This window comes from Rhinolophus sinicus, linkage group LG05, assembly GCF_036562045.2.
Source record: "Rhinolophus sinicus isolate RSC01 linkage group LG05, ASM3656204v1, whole genome shotgun sequence".
Taxonomy (NCBI): domain Eukaryota; kingdom Metazoa; phylum Chordata; class Mammalia; order Chiroptera; family Rhinolophidae; genus Rhinolophus; species Rhinolophus sinicus.
In genome coordinates, this window is record NC_133755.1 from 29,626,523 (window position 1) to 29,652,952 (window position 26,430).

Here is a 26,430-nt window from a genome sequence, read left to right on the forward strand (position 1 = left end):
ATGAAAACTGTTGTTTTGGGTCAGCAAACGATTAACTGAAAACAGTTTCTCTCCCTCATGTCCCTTACTGACACATTTAATTATGTCCAAATAAGAATTTTATAGTGAAAATAAAACCTCCCATAAGAACCTAAAAAGTCAAGAAAACTCAAACTTCAAGTAAAACAAAACATTAAAAAAGTATGTGTCTTGAAAAAACAATAACAAAAAACTTTCCCCAAACATTATTGAAAACTTACCTTCTAGGACAGGAAAAACTTCAGCAATTGAGCCTAAAATGGTTAAAGCTGAAAATCTAGTTGGGTAGGAAGAGCCAGGAAACAATGCTTCAAAAAGACTGTTGCAAATGGATGACATGAAATTCTAAAAAAAAAAAAAAAATCACAATAAGTATAATTGAGTTAATTCACAACAAGTTATCTTCAAAGTATCATCTTTAAGAATGGGTTTTCTTCTTTTAATTAAGAGAAAATATTTTTTAAAACAATACCAGTTAACTTCCCTTGACAATTCAATGGCACTCTTGACCATGAGCTATATGATGACTTTAATAAAGCCCTTCCCCTTCTTTGTAGAATCAACAAGAAGTACGATTCCCATTGCATACCACACAAGAAAAAACATATTTTTAGTGAAAACAGATCCATTCTGTCCTAACTTGTATAAAAGTTATATGAATATTGATTTTCTTCATCAGAGGCATTCAGGCATCAAAGGAATGTATACTTTTTAAATCTGTAAATGTAACACTTATGATAGCATGTAAAGGGAAACCACATTTTAACACAAATGATAAATTTGGCTATGATGACATAATTCATAAAAAAGTGCAACTATTCCATTGTCTTCTATGTGCCCCTTTGAGATTCCTGCTCTACCATTCTGCTTTATACAAATGATAAAAAAAATGAAAACTTTTAGTAAAATGCAGCTGTTAAAAAAAAACAAAGTGAGAAGTACTTTATCCATGACAATCTTCTCTTCTTCCTCTAACTAAAAATATATATATTCTTATATTGTTATTTTCATTTTTATTTCAGTGTAATATCAAAGAGAAAAACTGTAAGGAAAAGCTGTGATTCTCAAGCATCTCCTATACTGCTACGCCCTGAAGACGTGTTTGCAACTGAGCAGCATACATAAGAAGCCCTAGTCCCAAATGACTCTATACAGGATCCCTGCATTCATTTCTTTGGGCAAGGACATACAACTTTGGAAATTTACCCTGTAGGCCCTTACAAGCCCTAAGTAAGGGTTTATTAATTTATTCTGTTGGGTTTCAAAGGAATAGGGCAGTATTGAAAATATCCTAGTTAGTTTTAATTATAAGTGAATAGTATAAAACTCATCTTAAAGGGTAACAAGCTCATCCTTTAGGAATGATAGTATCCTAATTGCAGTATCATTTACATATTTAGTTCTTTCCCTCAACCAGACTGGAACCACAATGGAGGCATGGATACAGTACATTTATATCCCCAGTCCTAAGCATACTGTCCTACACACGCAGAAGAGGCTCAATGTATGCTCTAGTCACTGTTAATGGCTCCCCATGAGGCTTCCAAATACCTGGGCTTAGCACTCAAAGCTCTCTACCACTCATCCCTAATTTGATTTTCTAACTCATTTCCTATTACTCTCACCTCCTATGTTCCCCCAAGTATCATATGTGATTCACACCAGTGAATTCACCTTTCCCCAAATTCTCCCTGTACTTTCTTACTTCCAGGCCTTCACTCAAGCTGGTACTGAGAAAAAAACTATTCTGATTTTGGACTCAAGAGCAGACCTGGGTCCACCACTTACCAGCTGAGAGATTACTTAATTTTTCCAGGCTTCAGTGTTCTTACTGTTGAGTGGGGCTAATCATGCCTATCTCATAGCCTTGTTATGAAAGGTTAAATGAGAACATGGATATAAAAACATTTTGTAAATTTAAAACTACTCTAGCTATTAATGTCAGTTATTTACGTATGAAATAGTCTCCTTCACTAGACTTCTAAAGACATCTTTTCCAACTAACAGCCTCCTCTTCTTCCCCAGCACTTAGTCTGTTGACTGGCACTGAGTGTACCCCACACACAGTTATGATACGTTGATAATATAGTGCCAAAGTTGCAGCCTCTAAAAGCCACATGTGACTATAGTTGGGGGAAAAAAATCAGAACCACAAGATTGACTCAGTAGATTAAGTCTCTAAAGGACTAGTTTTCAAAAAATATATATCCATAAGCACAAATGAAGAAACCATCCATGGATCCATGAAAATTCAGAATGTCAATCCACAAAACAGGTTTTGTGTTTCTAAGCACTCAATTGAGACAAAGGTCATTTTACCCCTTGCAAAAAGAAGTAAAAGAGATCTGTTTTCTTAGATCATCTAACAATGATCTAAGAAAGGCTAAAAAATAACTGTTCCATGTCCACAGAAAGTGCTGAATATACAGTTAAGTCACTTTTAATGACTCCCAGCAAGGCTTTTTAGAGTGATTTAGAGTTTACAAAGAGATTTCTCATTTAATACTCACAACTAACCTTTTCAGAGAGGTTACTAATCCCACACATAGTTGAATAGACCCATAAAGTAAGCCAACGAGGCAGTGGCAGAATCAGGACTAAACCTATGTCCTTAAAGTTTAGGTTGTGACTTTTCAATCTTCGCTGTTGGCATTTTACAAACATGAAGCTGACTTCAGCCTTTATATAAGAATATATTCTTCTTTAAGTGATGTTTTACCTTTCAGATAAAAAATTAAAAACTAAGGACCATCCATTTTAATGCTTAGAGTGGGTAGGTATTGAGGCTACCTCAAGAGAAGCACCAAAGCATCAAAAGGAATATGTAAAACTCAGTTCAAAGAAAAAAAGCACAGAAACACTATTCACCAAGAGACTTCCATTTATTTCCCTTTAATGCTTATTCATAAGTGTTTTAGGTTTCTTAAAATTCCATACATCTAATACATCACCTACCTTATATTGTTGTAAAGAAACAGATGGGTGTTGTTTGGTTAACTCATTCTCTGGTTCTTGTTTGGATTTACTTTGCTCCAGTTTATAAAGTACCTGAGAACTTTCCTGTATCCTACAAAACAACTTTTCAGAAGAAGAAAAATGAAGTATATGTGAGCCACGTTAACCTTAAATGTCAGCTTCCAAGGCAAAGGAAGAACTTTCTAAATTCTTTAGACTAAAACTTCAGGCCAGAAGAGTACTGGTTTTCAATCCTTAACGTTTACAGTGTTTCTTTTTGACATAAAACTAACATTTACATTTTTAAAACCAAAATCAAACTATTACCGCAAACCAGAATATAAGTCATTAAACCACAGTGCTGTTTCCTTTAGGTCAGCATGAACCTGAAGATGATATACTCACTTCTATACTGTACCAATTCTTCACCCCATAAATGTGTCATGTGATTAATTCAAGTTGAATTCTTCAATAATAACCATTTTATGAGGCGTTTCAAGAAACTATAAAAATACAAGGGCATCCATCCTTCCTCTTCTTAACAAGTTTCTTAAAATAACTTACACCCTGAAAACCCATCACTAGATTTTTTTTTTTTCCCTTTCAAAAAAAGAGAGCCCCAGTTTGATGTATTATACCAAAATAAAAGACTTTCCACTCTGGACTTTAATGCCAAATGTAAACGTTATGGAATCATGGAACAGTTCACAGAAAGGCCATGAAGAGATGTGGTAGTATTCTAAGCCCATGACCATAATATTCACGCTCTCCCAAAATCTGGGTTCGTTTCATAAATGATTTTCAGAGCAAAGTGTACCACTTTGCTTTACTTTCTGATGAGAAATTCTACCTTTTTAAGAAGAGAACAGATCTGTTGCCGCACTCCTGGAGACTGACTGTTAAGATTGTATGTGATAAAGAATTGAATCCACTGCATTTCTTCTGTGGAAACGATTTCTGTGCTTCTATTACTTTCGCAAAGCAAGCCTAATGTATCTATCCGTACCTAAAACACATCAAGCAATAAAATATGAATTTTTCAATGAAGTGAGTGAAGCCTAAACCACTTAACATACAAACCTCCATTTACCCATATGTACTTCGTAAGTTTCCCCTATCTCAAAGAACTTGTGGTTATTTGCTATGAAATTATTTTATTAAATGTGTAAACTGGATATTTATAAAAGTTAACAACCTTAAAGACTCTTATTCCACAGTAATGCTCAACTTCATTCTTTTTCCCTTTTTTCTCAGTGACCACTTACCCCAGGATCTCATCACCTTACCCTTACATTACTGTCACGCACATCTAACTGGTCTCCCATTTGGCAAAGTAATCTCTGTTTCCATTAATATCACTTCCTTACTGAAGGCAGTAAGGCCCTGGTTCCCAGTTAGCAATAGAATGAAATCTGGTCCATGGGAGTCTTCCCTAAAATGGACACAACACTCCACTCCAGCCAAACAATGTCCTTAATCCTCTTCCAGACCTTGTGTATTTGTGTCCTTCCATTTTCTATGCTGCCCCAATGCTTCCTCTCCTCTAACCACATTTATCATTTTCCTAATCAACCACCACTACTCTGATCAGTCTCTTCCCCTGAGCCTCCCAAGTCTTTATGCAGAAAGGCACACTTGTATCTGTATTGTCTTCTAAGAGTTTCCAGTTGTGTTATGTAGATTTTTTTATACCATCAAATAAACTTAAAGTAGCCTGAGTACAAGGTCTATACTTTTCATTTTCTATTCATCCTCCTTATAAACCCCTTCAAACGGTGCTGGGCATAAGGTAGGGGCTTTTATATTGGACTATAAAATGAACAGATAAATCAAGGATCCATTGCACATATGAATTCCCACCTATCCTGTGTACTTACTTGGCAGTGCTGATGAACTAAGCCTTGCTTTATTCTTGCACTGGACACAAGATTCCGCCAAGCATCAGTTGCAGACTGCAGATGTCCATGAGCTCTAGCTGTTCGTAGACATGCCATCAAAGCTCCCAGAGCCCCTCTGCTATTATTAGACCCTAAGAATGGAAAAGATTGCTCTTATCTCAAAAGCACAATAACAAAGACCACTCACTAGTAAGCTATGTAACAACCACCACAATTTTCATGTTTCATGTATTTCAAGAAATAGAAACAATTTTAAATAAAATTCTAACATGAGTTCAAGTACCTATTATAAAATAATCATTATTCGAAAGATTTCCTCTTATTGTTAACTTAAAGAAATAATATTATTTATAACATTTTTCCTTGTTCCCTGACAAAATAAATCAGGGGGGAAAAAAACCAGGTGGAGAAATATTTAAAACAATAAAAATAACTAACATCATTTTCAACCAAAAACAGGAAAAACACTCCAGTGGCTGAAGACCATTATTTCTCTAAACATGAACACTGACTCTCTCTGCACACTCTGGAGTTACTGCTTCTCCCTTTACTAGAAGAGACAAGGGGGATCCCAAGAACATGCCGCTTTCAGTGGCCGGGACATCAGCCATTACTGAGGGGAGAGGGTGCTCAAGGCACGGTGATATCAAAATAAAGACTGCCTTACTTCAGAACAGACTCAGGAATCCTGAACTTCAGATGGCTTCTCAAAAGGCAAGATCAATTATTTCAAATGACAAATGATGGCTCATTTTTTTGTATAGGAATGAATCAAATTTTTCAGCCATCTCATGGTTACTCTTTAAAGTATTGAACGTTTTTAACCATTTTAGTTGGAAATATTCTGAAGATGTGAGGTAGGGTACCATATTCCTGCTGTGTTAAGCAGAATATAATTAATTTTAAGATTTGCATGATGAGTCAGGATCACAAGCTTATACTGCATTATGCTTTAATGCAGTAATTCCTCCAGGGTTACGGAGCTTCAGTAGAATGTTTACCCCTATTCTAAATGGCTACAGACAGCTGTTTTCTTCCCCAGAGACAAAAACTTGCCACTGCCAATTTACCTGTCTTTAACCTTGCCTACCTTGCCTGAAACAGTTTTTAATTATTGCTTCAGTTCAATAGCGAGTTATATAAAACACATAAACTTTTACTTCAGTCTGACAACTAAATAACAAATAAGAACTTGGTAAAATGAATTAAAACCTAGTATAGTAGTCTCCCCTTATCCATGGTTTCACTTCCCCTGGTTTCAGTTATCCAAAAACATTAAATGGAAAATTCCAGAAATAAACAATTCACACGATTTAAGTTATGCACCGTTTGAGGAGCATGGGACCTCTCGCCATCCCACTCTGTCCTGCCTGGAATGTGAATCATCCCTTTGTCCAGCGTCTCCACACTGCAGATGCTCCTAGACGGTCCCCGCCCATTAGTCACTTAGTAGCCATTTGGTTATGAGATTGGCTGTCATGGTATCACAGTGCTTGTGTTCAGGTAACACTTATTTTACTTAATAATGACCCCAAAGTTTAAGAGTAGTGATGCTGGCAATTCGGATATGCCAAACAGAAGCCATAAAGTATTTCCTTTAAGTGAAAAGGTGAAAGTTCTCGACTTAATAAGAAAAGAAAAAAACTAATCGTATGCTGAGGTTACTAAGATCTACAGTAAAAACAACTCTTCTATCCATGATTGCCTAATTAATAAATTAAACTTTATCATAGGTATATACGCATAGGAAAAACGTAGTATATATAGGGTTTGGTACCATCCACGGCTTCAGGTATCTACTGGGGGTCTTTGAACATATCACTCACACATAAGGGGGCACTACTGTAACAAAAGAAACATCATAATCATAACTAGAATCAATCCTTCGCTTGTAGAAATGACTTCAGCCAAAAAAACCCTATGTACAAGAGCATGTGTTTCAATCTGAAATCTCTATCATTAATACCCTCCTTTACTATTTACAGAAGTGATTAATATTTAAATTGAATGTGGTCAACATCTGCCTGGGCAATTACACTTAAGCATCCTAACTAGAAATTACTAAAACAAAAATTCATTTTCTTACCAGTTTTAGCATCAGCAGAAGTCTGAAGAATCTTTACCATGTAGCTTAAGCTTTCAGGGTTGCAATTTAATAATTTTGGCAAGTAATAATCAATCACATAAGATTTTTGATCCAGATTTCCTTCACACAGTATGTAAAGGAGAGGAGAAACCCAAGTCTCATGCCATTTGTCAATCCAAGTACTGTCCACAGCCTGAGATTTCAAATGACTCTTATGATTTTTAAACATGGTTTCCAAGAGGTCACTTGCATAAGGTACCAGGGACTGGTCCCCCATCACCTCTAAGATTTGAGATGGAATAGTTTCAGCTAATGCCAAAATATGTTCAACTCCTATGCAATCTACTAGACAACCAAGGCATATGTATTTTCCTTTAATATGCCATTCCAAATGCAGAAGACTCTCAGTCAGTTCAAAAAGGAAACGATCAGCAGCCAAATCTGACCCTTCTAAACCTGACTTTCCTACAGTGAGCTGGTGCATTTGGAGAATGTTTCTGAATATGATTTTGGTTTGGTGTCTCAAAGCGTCCAATGGATGTTCCCAGTGGGTGTAGACATATTCCAAAAGTCTCCTAACTATGCTTGAATTCCCATTCAGACTGTCCTTTAGGCTCGACGAACTTGATTCAAGGACATGTATGGCTGAATTAGTCCAAGATGCCAAAATTCTAGACAGAAACATTTCCAGAGTTGATTCCTTGATCCTGAAGACAAATGAGCCATATTATTATAAAGTAACTAGTAAATGAAATTTCATTTTATAATTTTAAACTTTAAAAATATAAAATAGAAAAAATTGACCAGAAAATTCAATCATTATTAAATTTACAACAACAAAAAATTACAAACAAGGCCAAAACAGATCTCAAATTTGTGTATGAATCTATTCATCTTATAAAATATAATCCAAAAAGGGATACGAGGAAACTTTTGGGGGTGATGGAAATGTTCATTATCTTGATTGTGATGATGGTTTCACAGGTATTTTAAAACATAATGAGGGGCTAGAGTTGGGGGAAACCCTGTAAATTATATCTCAATTAATCTGTATAAAATAACACAATGAAGAATAAATTTTAAAATACGCACAATTTTAAAACATGTACTATTTTAAAATATACATAAACTGAAAATATGTAAAATTTATTTTAGAACATGGTAGTTTTCTTTCTTTATCTACATGTTTATTACTATCAAGCTGTATCTATGGTTTGACATTTTAAGAACATGATCACTTTCAGGCATTATTGCAAAAACACCAAAAAACACAAAATATAATCCAATGAAGTCAAAAGACCTGGTTATAATTCTGGCTCGGGTGCCTATTAGCGATATGCTCTTAGGTTAAAGCATTTACTAAGTTTTACTTTACTCATTCAACAAATCAGATTTCTTATCCTATCTATCAGACATGTGAGGATGACACTGAATTACGGTGCTTCCCCCAAAATAAGACCGTGTCTTATATTAATTTTTGCTCCAGAAGATGCGTTAGGGCTTATGTTCAGGGGATGTCATCCTGAAAAATCATACTAGGGCTTCTTTTCCGGTTAGGTCTTATTTTCAGGGGAACACGGTATCTATGATGAAGTTGTTCATAAACTCTAAAGCACTATACATACAGACATTTTTATAGTTTTTTTTTAAATGCTAGCATCGGAGACTGAATGTTAAAATTAATTTTCGCCATGTTCACCACAGGTTAACCTGCATCAATAATTTCTGCAACTCTCTGCCATCATTCCATACCCACTTCATTCCCTGTACCTATCTCCCTTTTAATTTAGGATTATCCTGACCACTTTTCATTGAATTACTAAATACGCTGGCTCAGTTGTCATCTTTTAAATACCTGACAAGGAAAGCAAAATATGAGACAACAGCATCAAGACTCACTGTGAACTCAGGGTGAACAAAACATGCCCAGTATCCAAGAGCAGGGCTTCCCCACTCGGACCCATCCTCCCATTCTGCCAGTCCAACATGGTGAGTGTCCCCTGACACAGGAATAGGAGCGCCGACTCGGAGACATCAGCACAACAAAGACTCCCACAACTGTTCAAAAACCACTCGGGGACACTTGTGCAGTCCACTGAACGGAGAAGCAAACTGCTAATCTGAAAAATACAACAAGAGCTAATACATCTAAAGCTTCTAAAACTTTTCAGATATATTTCAAAACATAAATCCAAAATTCTCTCTCTCCTGAAACATCCTAGGAAAAATAACTGAACCTAAAGGTGGAAAAGCCCCAAGTGTTAAAATTATTATGACAAAAGGAAAAAAATTAAAGCGAAATACATGAACCATTTTTGCTGCTTTGAATGAACTGATAGAGCACAACACATCGCCACCTGCAGGTGGATGAGCTTCATTAATGCTTTTAAGAGGTGACTTAGACATAACATTTTTAATTTTATCCAATGACAATTACTTTGTGTGATGTCAGAGGACAGCACACACCCATTTTTGCATAAAGTCAAGCAAAGAGCTAAAATAAGTTTCTAGATAATACAGTAAGGAAAAAGAACCGCTCACCTGAAATTAATATAAAAAAATAAAATAAAATAAAAATTAAAAAAGAACTGCAAGTAGTAAATACAGGGATTGTGGCCCAAATCATACTTTACATATAATCAAATTCACTGAACAATTGAGTCTAGCATGTTTCCTGTTTAAAGTACAATATTTGGGTTATTCTTAATAAAAAATACATTTATCAAAAAGTTATTACTATATGTATCTGTATGTTAATCTCTGCATAATTTTAATATTACAAACATCTTTTATTATATTGAGAGATGGAACTGAACAAACAGCACTAGAAAAAAACTAGAAGGATATACACCAAAAAATGTTGATAATGATTAGCTCTGTGAAATGGATTTACAATTGACTACTATCTTCTTTCTGCTTTATCTGTATTTTAGGAACTGTCTCGTTATACATAAGACAGAAAGGTCATCAGAAAGATTATGACGATGTAAAAACATATTTTTTAATTCACTTTCTTTAAAAATATTTTTAAAACTTGTGTCAAACTACCAATAACGTGCAATTCTAAAAAGGAGATGCACTCACCAGATCAGGAATCTTTTCCTCTGGATGAAACATAACTTTAATAAAAAGAATAACAGCTAATCCAGATGTACTCTGAATTGTTTGTAAAAGGTCATCTATTTGGCAAAAAAAAAAAAAAAAAATAGAAAGCATGTATTAAGTGACAACAGACATTCTGGTACAGGGGAAAGAACAGATGCTGCAGGGTCACGCAGCCCTGGTTGCAATTTCTAGCTTGAGCACTTCCTAGGTGAGTAGGCCTTGGGCAAGTTATTCAACCTCCCAGGGACTGAGCTTTCTCTTCTGTAAAAGGGGAAAATAGAACTGCTAGCTGACACAGCTGCAAGGTTTAAGTGAATAATGAACATAGAGGCTTTTATGCCCAGCACATAAATACTTAATAAATGTGATTCCTTCCTCTCTCCTCTAACATCCACTCTCTCTTCCTTTCCATCTACAGCCTCCCAGCATATGCAGCAGCCACACTGCCTGTCCCTCTCCTCCACTGATGTCTCTGCATTCCAACCCCACACAAACATTACTTTTTTTTTTATGTCTTTGAGGGGTTTTTTGTTAAAGTTGTGGATAATACATAAAGTTCTTTTTTTTTTTTTTTTTTTAAGATTTCATTGGGGAAGGGGAACAGGACTTTACTGGGGAACAATGTGTACTTCCAGGACTTTTTTCAAAGTCATGTTGTCCTTTCAATCTTAGTTGTGGAGGGTGCAGCTCAGTTCCAGGTCCAGTTGCCCTTGCTAGTTGCAGGGGGCAGAGCCCACCATCCCTTGCAGGACTCCAGGAGTTGAACCGGCAACCTTCTTATTGAGAGCCCACTGGCCCATGTGGGAATCAAACCGGCAGCCGTTGCAGTTAGGAGCACAGAGGAGCTCCAACCGCCTGAGCCACCGGGCCCGCCCCCTACATTACTTTTTTTTATTTTTAAAGGGATTTCAGGGCTTGTGTAAAGAGCCTACGTCATTGCGAATTACAAACTCTGCTGTTGTTGGCATTGTACCCGGACAATCTTGATTGGCTATCTTCTTTTTGTGTTCTATTAATTAGCCTCTGGTTTGTCAGAAAGTATACAAAATAATACGGTGATTAATTGGACCTGTTATAAGAATCATAAATACGAGTAGTTCAGTCTTGTCCATTTTAATAAAAATTGGGTATGTCTTTAAGTGTCTTTTAATCTACATGTGCCCTCTCTGTCCCTTTCTTTTTTGTTAACAATTTCTGTGTTGAAAACTCTGGCTTTCTGACCTGCTGAGTTTCCCACAATCTGAATGCTGCATTTGTTTACTCCTCATGCAGTTCAACATGTTCCTCTGTCCTCTGTACTTGCTGTACATTGGTGGGTGACCTAGAGAAGGGATCAGTCTCCAATTAATCCCTTCGGGAAAACTATAGATGGTAAAAGCAAGTCTCTAAGGGTACATGTCTGGTTGTCTGTTTCTGTGATGTTAGCAGCTGTTGATACTGAATGCCTACATCAGCTCCTTGGGGGTTACTAAATACGGATATCTGAATTCTATCATTTCATTTTAGTTCATTGATTGAAATACTTTTTATAAAGAGACATTTCCTCTCATTAATTATTTGGTTTCCCAGTGGTACAGTTCATATGGACAGAAGCAACCTATGAGCCATAAGGAGAAATAACCATCAGCCCCACAATGACTACTGTCATTATTTGGAGATAATACCTGCTGCTAAGGAGAGATGTACGGGTTACACTAATATTTCCAGATCTTTCCTCACATTTGGAAATTTCTTCTCAAGAATTTTCTTTTGCTACTTAAAGTCTGTGACCTTTCAACACTGAGATTGTTAGGTTTCGTCTTTGTATACAACACACACACACACAAACACACACACACACACACATTTAGAAAAGACCTTCATCATGATCCCTTGCTGAATTAATACATTTGAAAGAAAAAGCATTAAAACCTTGTAATCCAGTTCCTTTCCCCACTTTGAAGGGGTGGGGGAGGAGAAGTTTTACATCTCAGTTAAGTATCATATATTTCATACCATTATTAGCAAAAGCTGAGTGACAATTATAATCATCATTTGTATGTTTTTACACTTACCATCATTTAAAAACTTGGTGAAAATACTCAGCAATCCACACATACTCTGCCATGTGGGAGAACCAGAAATCTTCAAATGAATTCTCTGGAGGCCTTGTGCTTTCTGTACTAACAGCACTGAAACTCTAATGCCTACCAACAAGTCATTCATCAACTGTGTTTGAACAATATGATTTCCAGCAAATTTTCTACAACACAGAAAAGGCATTACAAAAGAAAAGTCAAATAAAAATGTCACCATTTCTATTCCATTCCAAAATAACACATTCCCCAATAAGGGGCCAAAATCAGTTTTAGATTATAGTAGACATTTATGCCTCTCTCTTCTATTCCCATAAACATTCCAATTATGTAGACATTTATTGGGAAGTTTCAATATTCTTAACTTACCACATTTCCCCTCTTTCTCAGCCAATGACTAAAGTCACTTCTCTTTTTTTGGAGTAAAAATAACAAACTAAGAATGAACGACACAATTTATAAACTTGAACACTCCCTCAACCTTCATACACTATCTTCACTTGGCTTCCAAGATGCCAGGCTTTCCTAGATTTCCTCCTACTTCCTCGTTGCTTCTTCTTAGACACCTTGGCTAGTTCATCCTCTTCTCCCTGATCTCTTTATGTCTGAGCTCTCCACAACTCAGTCCTCTTCTTTTGTCTAATTCCTTTCCTTGATGCTGAGCATATCTAGCTCATAAGCTTTAAATCATAACGTATATGCTGACAATTCCCAAATTTTATATGCAGCCCAGATCGCTCTAATTCCAGGCTTGTATATGAAACTTCCTACTATCTTCACTTAGATGTCTAACTTATCTTCAACTCCAAACCTGTACCACCTGCTATGATCTCTATCCTACAAAACCTCTGTAATCATCCTTGATTTCTCTCCTCCTCATCCCATATTGTTGGTTCTTCCTTCAAAGTATATCCAGAATTAGACCACCTGCACTGTTACGCCTGTCCTGAACCACTCTTATCTCTCCCTTGGATTACTGTGTTTTCCCGAAAATAAGACCTAGCCGCACCACCAGCTCTAATGTGCCTTTTGGAGCAAAAATTAATATAAGACCCAGTCTTATTTTACTATAAGACCAGGCCTTATCTAACATAATATAAGATCAGGTCTTATATTAATTTTTGCTCCAAAAGACACATTAGAACTGATGGTCCAGCTAGGCCTTATTTTCAGGGAGACACGGTACTACAATAGCCTCCTAAATAGTCTCCCAGATTCTATCTTTGCTCTTCTCAGTCTATTCTCAACATAGCAGGACACAGAATGATTGTATTAAAACATAAGTCAGAGAAAACAGTTTGGGGAAATCCTTGAAAAGTTCAACATAAAATTACCGTATGATCTAGCATTCTATTCTTAGGTATATGACCAAAAGAATTGAAAATAGGGACACCAACAGATGTTTATTCTACTAATGTTCATAGCAGTATTATTCACATTAGCCAAAAGGTAGAAACAACCCAAATATTCATTGATAGATGGATGACCAAGCAAATTATGGTATATACATACAATGGAATATTATTCAGCCACAAAAAAGAGTGAAATTCTTATACATGTTACATCATGGCTTAACCTTTAAAACATTATAAGTGAAATAAGCCAGACACAGAAGGACAAATATTGTATTCTACTTATTTGAGGTCTCTAGGATACGCAAATTCAAAGAGACAGAAAGTAGACTAGAGATAAAAAGACAGTGAATTTTCTTTTGGACACACTGAATTTGAGGTACCTGTAAAACATCCAAGTTAGGATGTCCAGGAGGCAACTGACTATATGAATCTACCACTCAGGGAAGAGATCTAAGTTGAAGTGATATATTTGGGAATCCTAAGTACAGAGATGTGGATGATATTTAGCAATTGGAACAAACAGAATAAAAAGGACAGAACCTACATTTAAGAGATGAGCCTAAAAGGAGACACAGAAGGAGCTCCTTCCTGGTAAGGCAAGAGGAGACATTGGGTTAAAGATGGCACACAGATATTCCTTCTACTCTCCCCAGCATTTCCCTAAACCAACAGTCAAGGGATTTAAGACACAAATACACAAGGACAACGAACAGACAACGAGACAATAATAAAATTATAGAAGCTACAAAGTAGATGGATGAGTGACAACTGACTTAGCAGAATCAAGAAAGGTGACTACTAAGCCAGAGAACAAACCTGGAAGCAACCTGATTTGCAGACCCAAAAGGCTAAGAAATTGTGGGCACTAGATAGTCCTTGATGTGGAGGTGAATGTAGGGCTGTAAACAGGAAGACTGGCTACCAGTTTGTTGGAAAAAAATTAAAACTATGGACCATACCTCCAAGCCAGCAAAGAACTGGTTTAACTCTAGAGAAGGTAAAACAGCAGGTGTCTGGACAGAAAAGATAGCACACAGATAAGGCAGCAATACCATATTGCAAACAGGAGAATTAGGTAAATATACGCGAAATGAATGCAAAATGGCAAAACTTCAGCTTTCTAATCTCTCACTCAGCAATCAGAATGTTAAGCCATTCTTAACCTTCTTGTAAGATTCTTCCAAGAATCTTTGGAAGATTCTTCCACGGTGAATTCGCTAAGCATGCAAAAAGACCTAAAGATATTGACATCAGGGGTTCCCCAAAGAAAGAGCCCAGCTAGACTAGCTTAGAATAAAACCTGCAACCAACCACACCCATATGCACAGAGATTCAAATCAACTCTCAGTGCTCTATTCTTAAATATGAGTGCTCGGCTCGGCCAAAGATTACCAGACTTCTGAGGAGAGCTTCTAGTAACAAATAATAGCAACCAAAAATAGCAAACAAAAAAAAAGCAATGTGGAAGAAATAAAGACTATGTAAAAATTTTAAAAACTTAAATAAAAAGCAACTATCATTAATATACTCAGAAAGATAACAGAGCATACTTCATCCATGAAATAAGAACAGGATGCTATGAAAAAGGAACACTCAAGTAGAGGAAAAAGCTCTTCCCTTTGTCATTTATTCTCAAAATAATTTATTTGCTTTTTTAAAATTAAATATTGAACCTCTAAAAAATAAATTTAAACAATTAGGTCCAATATTAATGGAGAGAGACAGAAAGGAGCACATTCTGGAATGTTTTAAAAGTTTCTTTGTACTAAAATAACACACAACTGCAAGTATGCACACACACATGCACAAGCACGCAAATATAAAACTTGCCTATTCTCTTCCGAGATTTCAATTAAACTCTTCTGCAGAAAATGAAGCACTGAAACAAAAAGAATGACAAACCAGAATTTTAAAAAACTGTGCAGTTTAACTTCAGCACAAGAAAATATTTTAAATCTCTGTTACTTAAAATGATACCATAGTATAGAAATAGGAATGTACCTTAGTTATCTGCAGTACTCTACACACTGTCAAGAAACTTAAAAAGAACCAGTTCTAAAATGACTCACACAAGCAGTCACCTCTCAGAATAAAACAAAAGTAATAGGACTTACCATTTTTAAGAAGATTATTAACACTTGTTATACCTGTGGGAGGAAAATTAACACTGGTAAGGAGTTTCAGGACCACAATTAACATCATTTAAAGACAATGATGTAATGACAGGTGTTAGCCAGAAGAAGTAGTAGAAAAGAGCTGGCTTACCCAACTTAAAGTTCTCTAGACAGGAAGATATATTGTCAATCACTTTCCTATAAGAGTACAGATCAGTAGTGTTCAATTCTTCCTGAAGACGAGAAGTAAAACTTTGTATGGCCTCAGTTAGAAAAAATTCAGGTAGGCAATTTAGGGAGCTAGAAAAAGAACCAAATATTAAAAATCTGACAACCTTATAGTACAGGATATGTTGGGAGGAAGGGGAATCATTACAAATGAAGAAATATTGAACTAGACTTTAACAACACAGGCAGAAAATAACGTCAGACTATCCTCAAGAGAGTAGTCAGAGTGATAGTACCAAAACACCATGTTATTCTATTCCTCTGCCTCAAATTATCCAACAACGTCCCTCCCAAAGTAACAGCCAAAGTGCTTACAATGACTCACAAGACCCTGTGTAATCTGGCCCCACTATTAGCTCTGACCTCATCTATGTTCCCTCGGCTCTAACTACCTGGCCTTCCTCTGTTTTAACAACATGCCAAAGCCTTTGCTTTTTTATTTCCTCCACCTGGAATACTTTCCCCTCAAATATACCCAATAATCATCCCCTCACCCTTTTCGGGTCAATCTCAAATATCATCCTATCAATGACTTTTTGAGCAAAGATATCTGAAGTGACCACTATATTTTAAACTGTAACGCTTACCCCACGCTTGGATCTTCCTTCCCCCCTTCTCTGCCTTACTGTTCTCCATTAGCACTCACACCATCTAATCCTATGTATTTTGCTTATTTATTTTGTGTATTTTCTATCTTCTGCTTAGACTAGAACTCCATTCTAGATTGTTTTATTCACTGTGTCCCCAATGCCAAGAATATTTGACACATAATAGGCGTTACATAAAAATTTATTGAATGGATAAATTAAATTTAATTCAATTTTACCTCAATCTAAATCAAAACCAGCAGGATTTTTTTTTTCAATTTGACTAAACAATTCTAAAGTTTTTCTGGAAGAAAAAAAAATCAAAAATAGAAATATTCTGAAAACAAAGCGTCACCAGAGGGATGACTTGCTCTAGCATATAATTAAACCCCCAAATTATCAAACTATAGTGAATAAAAGGGTGGTATTGGCGTATAAACAAATACTCCCAACTCTAAAACCAAACCAGGAAAATAATTTTAAATATTGGTTACTTTTGATCAGATTGAACATTTGTAATGCCCAATTTCCCTTCCCTTTTTTCCTTACCTTGCCAAGACTTTCTTCAAGGGATTCTTTAGACTCAAAGAAAGATAAATGCCTGCTAAAATATCCAAGCAACTTCTAATAGTGGGATCGCACGTGCCATTTTTATCTGCCTTCTCCAGTAAAGGCACAATCTATAATCCAAAAAATTCAAAGTCATAGTAATTGTTTTCTAATATCAAGTACAGCAAAGTAACATGGATTCAAATACTCTTTTAATTCTCAATTATAATGTGAAATATTTTCCACACTGCACTGTTAACGATACTGATATAAACACCTATTTCAGTATTTATTAATCTTTTTAACACATGCCCTCAACTCCCACTTTATGCTCCAGACCCACCTTCATTGAGAATTACTGAGTTATTAATGACATTTAATTGCTTTCTAAAAAAATATTATGCAAGTTCAAATGGCAAATCCTAATATTGAAATACTAGTAAAGACAGTCTTTACGTTTTAAATTAACTTTTTAACGTGCTTGCTAAAAAGTTTTGAAGATTCAGATTAATAGAAATATATTTTTTTAATGTATCTCCACACAAAAGGTGTGTACAATTATCTCATCCTATCTATTTACAGTTCCAGTGGTGGTGGAAGTCTGAATATGACTTCTACTGCTACTTTGAATAAAAAGGTATTATAAAATGAACAGAAAAAAAACCCTATTCTTTAATGATACATTGATATTAGACAGCAGGAGCCAAAAATTATCAGTTAATTTAAAAGGTCCCTAAAAGCATGATAATCTACAAGATGCATCCATGAATGTCAATTCAGCCTTACCTGTTTAACATAAGGGATCTGTGACACTCCATCGGTGAGTTGTACACAATGTAACAGCAAAGAAGCTAGATTTTTCTCTTCCGCATCAGCCAGAGCTACATAACACACACACAAAAATTTCCTCAGTGATTTAACAATATATGGATATGAATTTGCCTTTGGTATTCATTCTACAAAATTTAAATGTTTATAAACTCAAAAAGCCAGGCAGAACTTAGTCTGAAGTTGAATTTCAAGAAAACCATTTTACATTTAAAATTAAATATAAAAGAACATGGGAAAAATAAAGAGCAAGAGTTTCAACATTTAGGTGATAGGAAGTCCCAGAGATAAAAATTCTGTTTGTAGCCTAGAAAAGAAATAAACAAATAAAGTCAGAAATCACTTACATCTCAACGTTTCAAGGTCCTGATGACAAATGGTCAATGCAGTAACTTGCATTTCTTTCTTTTTCTTTACAACCATTTTAAATAGAATAGCAGTCACTGCAAGAAAGAAAGGTCGAAGGCATTGTTTAATGCAGGGTTCCTGAATGGCAGTACTACTGACATTTTGGGCCGGACAAATCCTTTGCTGTGGGGTGTTTTTGGCCTGTGAACTGCAGGCTGTTTAACACATCCCTAGCCTCAGCCCACTAGCTGCTAGTAGCATCTTCCTCCCACCAAGGTGTGACAACCAAAAAAAATCTCTCGGGGCCGGCCCAGGGGCTCAGGTGGTTAGAGCTCCATGCTCCTAACTCCAAAGGCTGCCGGTTCGATTCCCACATGGGCCAGTGGGCTCTCAACCACAAGGTTGCCAGTTCAATTCCTCCAGTCCAGCAGGGGATGGTGGGCAGCACCCCCTGCAAGTAAGATTGAACACGGCACCTTGAGCTGAGCTGCCTCCCTAATGGCTCAGTTGGTTGGAGTGCATCCTCTCAACCACAAGGTTGCCAGTTCAATTCCTTGAGCCCTGCAAGGGATGGTGGGCTGCGCCCCCTGCAACTAGCAACGGCAACTGGACCTGGAGCTGAGCTGCACCCTCCACAACTAAGACTGAAAGGCCAACAACTTGACTTGGAAAAAAAAAGTCCTGGAAGTGCACACTGTTCCCCTTCCCCAATAAAATCTTAAAAAAAAAAAAAAAAAAATCTCTCAACATTGCCTAATGTCCCCTGAGGATCAAAGATGCCATAGGTTGAGAACCACTGATCTAAGGATTTTTGCTTTGAAAAAGAAAAACTTTTTTAAGCTCAAGAAGAGTTCATTATTGTCTAAAGTTACTTTTACCTACTAAACCCAGTCTTTGTATTTTAAAATACAGCAAACCTTCATTTTAGTAATAACAAAAGAAAGCAGCGTAGTTTTTCCAAAAATAAAGTGTCTAACCTCACCAACGTCTTAGAATGGACAGATCAGGAGGTGTCATAACACGCTGCAGAGTATTTGATAAAGGAAACTGTCAAATACTATCCTTGTGAATGTGCTTTTAGTTAACAGTTTTCAGTTAAGAGTTTTTAGTTAAGAGTTTTCTTTTAGTTAACAGAGTTCGTTTTCGTGAACAGGGTTCATAATGGACTGAACAAATGTACTCGAAAAATATACACTGATGGTACCATGCCATCTGGAGACAAGTTGCTAGGGACATGCCACCCAGGGCTCTTTTCTTGATGCTGTTAGCATTTTCAGCAGTATATATGATGCATATATTAGAGGATGTAACATAGTGAATTTATAAAAGAATTTATATGTGAATTTATGAAAGACACAAAGCTGGAAGGACATGTTGGATGATGGAATTAGGAATAGAAAAGAGCCAACGAACTGGAATAAACTTACCAAGATGAAACAGAAATCAATGTAAAATGCTACGCTTAGATTAGAAAAATATAACATAGAAATACAGGATGAGGGGGATAAAGTGCAATTTGAAACATCTCAATGTGTGAGCCAACAGCACAACATGGCCGCCACAAAGCACATTAGAAGTTAGATAGATTGAGAGATTGTATGATCCCTTGGTCATCCCACAGATTGGGGGACATGTGGAGCATTAGGTTCAGTGCTAGTGGCTATATGTTAAGAATCATAATAAATGATGGAGCTTCCAAGACTCAAAGAAAGATAAATGCCTGCTAAAATATCCAAAGTAACATGGATTCAAATGCTCTTTTAATTCTCAACCAAATTTCTGAAGGGCCTAAGAAAGCACTTCTGTTCAGCTAAGTTAACCAAAGGTGTTTGGCCTGGAGAAAGAGAATAGGACAAGTGTCTTACATAGCTGCTGGACTGTTTTGGAGAAAAGGGGAGTAGATGTCTTTGGTCTTGCTATAGGATTAGGAAAAAGCACAAGCTTCAGGGATGCAGATTCCAGCGCAAAACAAAGGAAGAACTCCATGTTCCAACTATGGAATGGACTGCCTTTTAAACAGAATTTTTCAACACCAGGAATATCCTAAAAGAAACGAAACGAACCCTTTTCACCTGGACTCCTCCAATAGCCTCCTCCTACCTGGTCTCCTTGCTTCTGAAGAGTCCATTCTCTTCGCAATCATCAAAGCAATCTTTTAAAAGCTCTAATAAAATCTAATTATTCTCAGGCTTTCCAAGGACTTCCAATTACACTTAAAATTCAAGCTTCAGACACCGGGCTTCAAAGCCTTATATAATCTGGTCCTGACTTACTTCTTCTGCACTCCATCTCAAATCAATCTTCTCTTCATCAGCGAAGGCACTCTGCACTTCCTGATGCTCCTGTTCCCATTAAGGGGCTTTGCACTTCCCGGTACCTCTGCATGTTAATGCTCGTTCCACCAGAACCAGGCTGACTTCTCAGGTCTCTTCTAGAACATCCCCTCCTAAGAGAAGCCTTCTGTGAGCACTCTATATAAAACACCACCACTCCTACTCACACACACCATCTCCACAGCGTTTCTTCTTCATAGTATTTCCTACCTGGAATTACACTGACTTGTTTATTTGTACATTGTTTGTGTCTCCTAGTAGGAAACTCCATGAAGGCAGCAACTTCCATCTGTTTTGTCCACTGGTTTCTCAATTCCTAAAACAGTACCTGGTGCACATTAGGTGCTTAATAAATATTAAGTGAATGACGTATGAATTAACATTTGTCAGAGATGTTCTAGAAGGCATGTATGCCTTTAATGGCAGAAAGGTGGACTTGCTGGTATCTGAATTATAGTCCATTTGTAAGTGACAAGCTAGTCCTCACACGGATGAAATCTGATCCATTTGCAAAATAAGGTATCAACATAGCAATGGCATGTGAAAAACCACTGAACAGAAAATGGTAATAAAAACGGACACAGCTGAAAAAAGGAAACAAAAAAAAAATGAACACAGCTAGAACGGCATCGACAAGGGAAAGAACTTGAAAAGTGACATGATTAGATCCAGGGAACCACTGGAGATCATCGCTTCCTAGGGAAGCGACCACTGTACAAAGTCTAAAAGGGATGGAGGCAGATAATGGGGAGACTATTCTTTGTGAATGGCGAGCAAATTTGCAGCAGGATCTGATCTTGGAAACTTCAAGCCTAGACAAAAATAAGCGCGGTGCTTCCGCGTTCTCAATGGATGCCTAAACGTTTGACCTGACCAGGCCTTCCCAATAGGGGAAAACCCCACGCCCTCCCTAAGCACTGCTGAAGTGGCCAGAAGATGCTCCGCAAATCATACGCCTCCTGGGTCTCCAAGCTGCTTCCCTTTTTAACGCTGCTTCACTCTCATCCACACCTTTCTGGCTGAATTCCCCCAAACACTCGCGGGGCAATTTCCGAACCACGTGGAGTCCGTGGAATGACAGATGCAAAAAAAACACTGGTTAAAATGCTATCTCCAAGGAGACCTGAGCGACCGGAAATCTGTTTCATAAAACTAAATTCTCGCGATACCACAGACGGGAATTGGTGTGAATCACCTGGTGGCGTTAATAAAGTGGCGGAGCCGAGCGGTGGAGTCACGCGTGGTGGAGGGACTGGCAGACAGGGCGCCTGAGAGCCAAACCTCGTGCCCGCCGGCGTCTGAGAAGAGTTGCGGCCGTGTAGATTAGTCCCGGAAGATGCTATAGTTCTACGGTGTCTCGATGACGCTCAGCATGGTCTGCAATCGACTACCGGGTCGCGGTAAAGAGAACGAAGCAAGAGGACCTGGAGGAGGAGTCATCGCGATAATTCGGCTGATGCGCTCCTCCAATCAGAAGTCCGAAAAAGTGATGTCACCCGGGAACGGGCGTTGGAGAGTGGGTTCGGTGAGAGTCCGACTTGAAAGAGGGTGACTCACCTCCAGCGCTGCTGGATCGACCCCTCGGGCTGGAATCCCGCTCGCCTAACCCCCTTAGGGCAGCTTACACCGTGGCCTCCACACCCCTCAGTGAGTGGGAAGCACCTTTTCCTCCACCCAGGCATTCCACTCTTTTCCCATTCAGCTTGCACAAAGCAGAGTCGGGGAGAAAACTGCCTCCGGGTCTGAGAACGAGGAGCCTAAAGACTTAAGCCAGCGAGATGGGTAGGGGATGGAGCAGGCTTTGAACCGAATCCGCAATAAGAAGTTTGAGAAAAATGAAAAGTATTGAAATGAGCTAACGTATGCCAAAAGTGCATTGATTCATTCTGCAAATAGTTAACGAGCGTTATTGTCGGAGCATTGTCAGGCGTGGGACTTGAAAGTTAGCCACTATTTAGGATATACATATATTTTACACAGATAATATAAATTGTCAGATGGCTCAGATCTTTAAAAATAAGTAAATAAAATAACGGGGTGCTGAACACCATCCCAGGAGCTGGGATAGGGGTAAGATCAGGAAATAGTTGTGCTTTGTTCAGGTGCAGTTAATTAGAGAAATACTGAAAAACATTAGTTCCTCAAACCTTTAGTCACACTGATGATTTTTTAAGTCTTTATTACTTTTCTGAGTTTTATTCACCTTCTCTTTCTTTGTGTATGTATATATATATATATAATCACTAAATAATATCTTATTTTGATTTTTGAGCTTTATTTGTGGAATTGTGTATGTTTTCTCTAGGGCTTTGTTACTTTCAGCCTTGCTTTTGCCCTTCATCCACATAAAATGGAGTGTTTCTTTCATTCTCTATTGTATTCCATTGTTTAATATTCCACATTTATGTATCCATTTGTGGGGACAGAGCCAGAAGTGCAGTTTCCAGGCTCTCAGCCTCACGCTAAAAGGTGCTGACTCAGGTAGTAAATGGCCATCAACTGTGATTGGACGGCCATCAGCTGTGGCTAGTTGGCCGTCAGCTGTAACCAGTGAGCCATTGGCCACTAATATAACTGCCATGGCTACTCTAGCAAGAAAATGGGAGCTAGCAAGAGCGGATTGCAGAGAAGCGGATGCCGCCAGCGAGAATATAGTGATATGACCTCTACTTATGGCTCTGTGGGTGTTCCTTTTTGGTCTTACCATGTCCTGCGTTCTCTTGTGGGGAGCAGGAGCAGAGACCCCGCCAGACGCCTCCCACGACACCATTCTACTGCTCTGAAGATTTGGATTGTTTCCAGGTTGTGCCCTTAAGAATGCTGCTGTGAACTTTCTTGTACATGTCAACTGATGAATGTGTACAGAATTTTCTCTACAGCGATTTTTTGGTAATATTTTTGACCATGGCTGATAGCAAGAAATACATTGTACCTTGAACCAAGTACATCTAAATATTCGCACATATATAACTGTTTTGTTTTGTTTTGGGGGAGGCAGCAAAATGATGCTCAAGAAACTAGTTCTGTCTTTGTCAGCAAATTATTCACCACAGGTTCACCATGTAAATTATAATGATTTCACAAGCATACAGGATATCATCTCTCAATAAACCAACTAAAGAAATAACATACTCCAAACAAATGACAGATTCATCACACTGTTGATCCCAGCAAGGGAAGATAAAGGAATAAAGTCCAAATTTAATGAGGTATAACTTTTTATACAAGGAGGCACTCCAGGAGAGAAGTCAACCAACGGAGAGTTGGTCTCCAGCTGCCGGGACAAAAGAACTCTGTATGGTAGGCTAAATAAAGGCTCCCCAAAGATATCCATCTGATAGTAATCCTGGGACCTGTGAATTTTACCTTATGTGGTAAAAGGAACTTTGCAGATGTGATTACGTTACGGATTTTGAGATGAAAGTATCCTGAATTACCCAGGTGGGCCCCATCACGAGGGTCTTTATGAGAGGGAGACAGGAGGATTGGAGACAGAAAAATGTGACAACAGAAGCAGGGGGTTGGGTGATGTGTTCTGAAGATGGAGGAAGGAGCCACGAGCCAAGAAATGCAGGCAACCTCTAGACACCTGAAAACACTGGAACACAACCCTGCTGACACCTTGATTTTAAACCCCACAAAACCCATTTTGGACTTCTGGCTTCCAGACCTATAGTAACATAAATGTGTGTTGTTTTAAGCTAGTAAGTTAGTGGTACTTGTTACAGCAGCAATAAAAAATTAATACAGTCCCTAACTGAAAAAGAGAGTGGAAGCCAGGCTGCACACCTCCATTGATCTCAGTATCCAAACCTGATGGAGGCCAGGGTACTCACCTGTACAGTTTAGGTTTTTGTCTTTGTTTTTTGGTGGGGGTGGGGGGAGGGAAATCTTGTCTTTCTTTTTTTAATTTAAAGAATAGATTTTGAGGAGAGAAAAAACATAAGGCAGAGAAGTATGGAATAGGAAATAAATACAAATGGCAACTGTATTGCTAGTTGTTTTATAACCACAACAAACTAGTACAGAGAGAACACATGTACAAAACTTCACAATAAAGTTTCAAAGATCGAAGTGTTTCCTTAGCAAGCCTGAAGGTTTCAGGTGCTGGTCTTTCGAATTTAGGCTGCAGTTCTTGTTTGGGAGTGGATCACCGGGTGCATGGCACAGTCCATGCTTTTAACCAGATTTAAACAGAAGAACGGCCACTTCACCCAGTAGAAGTGGATGAAATGGTAGATTTTGTGTGTTATGTGATGACCAAAGTTCTTCACTCCTTGTAGTACTAGGCGGGGCTGTACTTGTCAAACTCCTTCCCCATATGGGCCACAGTGCCCACCTCTAAGTTGCATTTCTCCAACACCCGAGTAGAGAGCAGTCTACACATCCTCGACAGATCTGCATTTTTTGATCATGGCCTTTAAGCATGTGGTTCTGATGGAGCAGGGACCAGCTAACAGACAGCTGCAGTCTCTGGGGGAAGAGGCTAGCACGGCTGAGGTCTAGTGGGAGCTGTCCTCACTACCCTAGTCCAGGCACATCTAAGCCTGGGCCAAACTATACTGGCTTTGCTGGTGCTTGTCTCTTCCCGTGACTTGACACTGGTTGGTGTGGGAATGGGTGAATTCAGGCAGTGAGGTGACCATCCCATAGCAGTGTGAAATATTAGTCCAAACTCGGCTACCTATTCCTGTTGTCATAACACAAACAAGCAAGGAGGACAGGAGTTGTGGGCTCTTGAAAGAAATAAACTATACTGACTAAACTAAACTATACTGCACCCCAGCATGCAGGAAACCTCTGTGCTGTTTCAGGAGGAGAAACAAACTTCAGAGGGCCTCACAAGAGGAGGAATAACTCCCCAGCCCGGGAGTATGCTTTAGACCGGAGCGCACTGTAGTAGGATGTCTCCTTAGAGAACATCACACACTAGCCTCTCAGGGAAAGTCCCTGGACCTGCAAGAACTCCCTCCCAGTCTCCGACACCCAGGGCTGGCCTAGACTAAGGACGAACACATGTGGTCCCTTTGACCACGTCCATTCCCTCAACCCCAATAATTTTCATTTGCTCCTTGCAGTAGACCTGTGAAGCCTGCAGAACTGGGATTCTCCTTTTACTGATGAAGAAGCATGTTCAAATGGAACAAATGCTGGGCTCTTTCCATTATATATCGAACTCTCCTTTTTATATGCAAATGAGGCCAAGTGTGAATGACATTTTCCTACAAAATGAAACAATGCCATAATTATAAAAGCTTAGGAAGTAATGGTACGAAATGGGTAACTCGGTTTAATGTTAAATCCTGAAGTAGGTGACCTAGGGCCAGAGAGGGACCTTTCAAATTTCACTTCTGCCATCGGGTGGCCAAGGGACAATATAACTAAAACAACTGGGTACTGATACTGTCATCATATGAAAGTTATGCATGACCCCGAGGCTGGGTGAACAATTTGAGTGTGGGCTCTGACTGAAGGCCTGAGATGACAACATAAAATGTTAAATGTACAAACAAAGGTCAGACGTTTGCCACAATTATTTTTGCTCAGGGTGAGGAACCTCACAGTTGACAATGGAAGAACCCCTTCATCCATTTATTCAACAAATATTTGTTAAACATTGTCTTAAGTCAGTGTCCCGGGAAACAGAGTCTAGGCAGAGATTTGTGTCAGGGAGGCTTACTCAGGAGTACTCTTGTAAACAACCTTTGTAAGGGTTTAAGGGAAACAGAACTGAACAGAAAGCATAGAACTGAGATGAATTTGCCACACAGGCCTTAGCCAGTAGTCCTGGGAGCTCTGGAGTTGGCTTGGTAAGGGACAAAGGGTCTGTCCTACATCAAGCACTTTCGGGATCAGGCAGTGAACAGCAGCAGTTGACACTGGCAGCATTTGGGGAAATGTGTGCCTTGGTCCTAAAGGGGGGATCTAGGCAGCACATTGCGGCATCCATT

At 38.3% G+C, this 26,430-nt stretch overlaps 1 protein-coding gene across 2 annotated transcripts in view; it reads right to left on the minus strand.

Annotated features, from left to right (window-relative positions):
- THADA (THADA armadillo repeat containing) overlaps nt 1-21,895 on the minus strand; it is a 292,405-nt gene extending 270,510 nt beyond the window's left edge. For both annotated transcript variants that reach the window (XM_019748640.2, XM_074331930.1), the window contains exons 1-15: nt 21,675-21,895; nt 18,146-18,241; nt 17,757-17,851; nt 16,971-17,101; nt 15,758-15,906; nt 15,607-15,639; nt 15,323-15,371; nt 12,117-12,304; nt 10,042-10,136; nt 8,857-9,077; nt 6,958-7,664; nt 4,851-5,002; nt 3,824-3,979; nt 2,974-3,096; nt 240-363 (exon numbers count right to left, since the gene is read on the minus strand). In XM_019748640.2, coding sequence (XP_019604199.2) covers nt 240-363; nt 2,974-3,096; nt 3,824-3,979; nt 4,851-5,002; nt 6,958-7,664; nt 8,857-9,077; nt 10,042-10,136; nt 12,117-12,304; nt 15,323-15,371; nt 15,607-15,639; nt 15,758-15,906; nt 16,971-17,101; nt 17,757-17,851; nt 18,146-18,221 — 2,299 coding nt within the window. In that variant the 5' untranslated portion in view covers nt 18,222-18,241; nt 21,675-21,895. The remainder of the gene's footprint in view (nt 1-239; nt 364-2,973; nt 3,097-3,823; nt 3,980-4,850; nt 5,003-6,957; nt 7,665-8,856; nt 9,078-10,041; nt 10,137-12,116; nt 12,305-15,322; nt 15,372-15,606; nt 15,640-15,757; nt 15,907-16,970; nt 17,102-17,756; nt 17,852-18,145; nt 18,242-21,674) is intronic.
- Between the last annotated feature and the right edge of the window lie 4,535 nt (nt 21,896-26,430).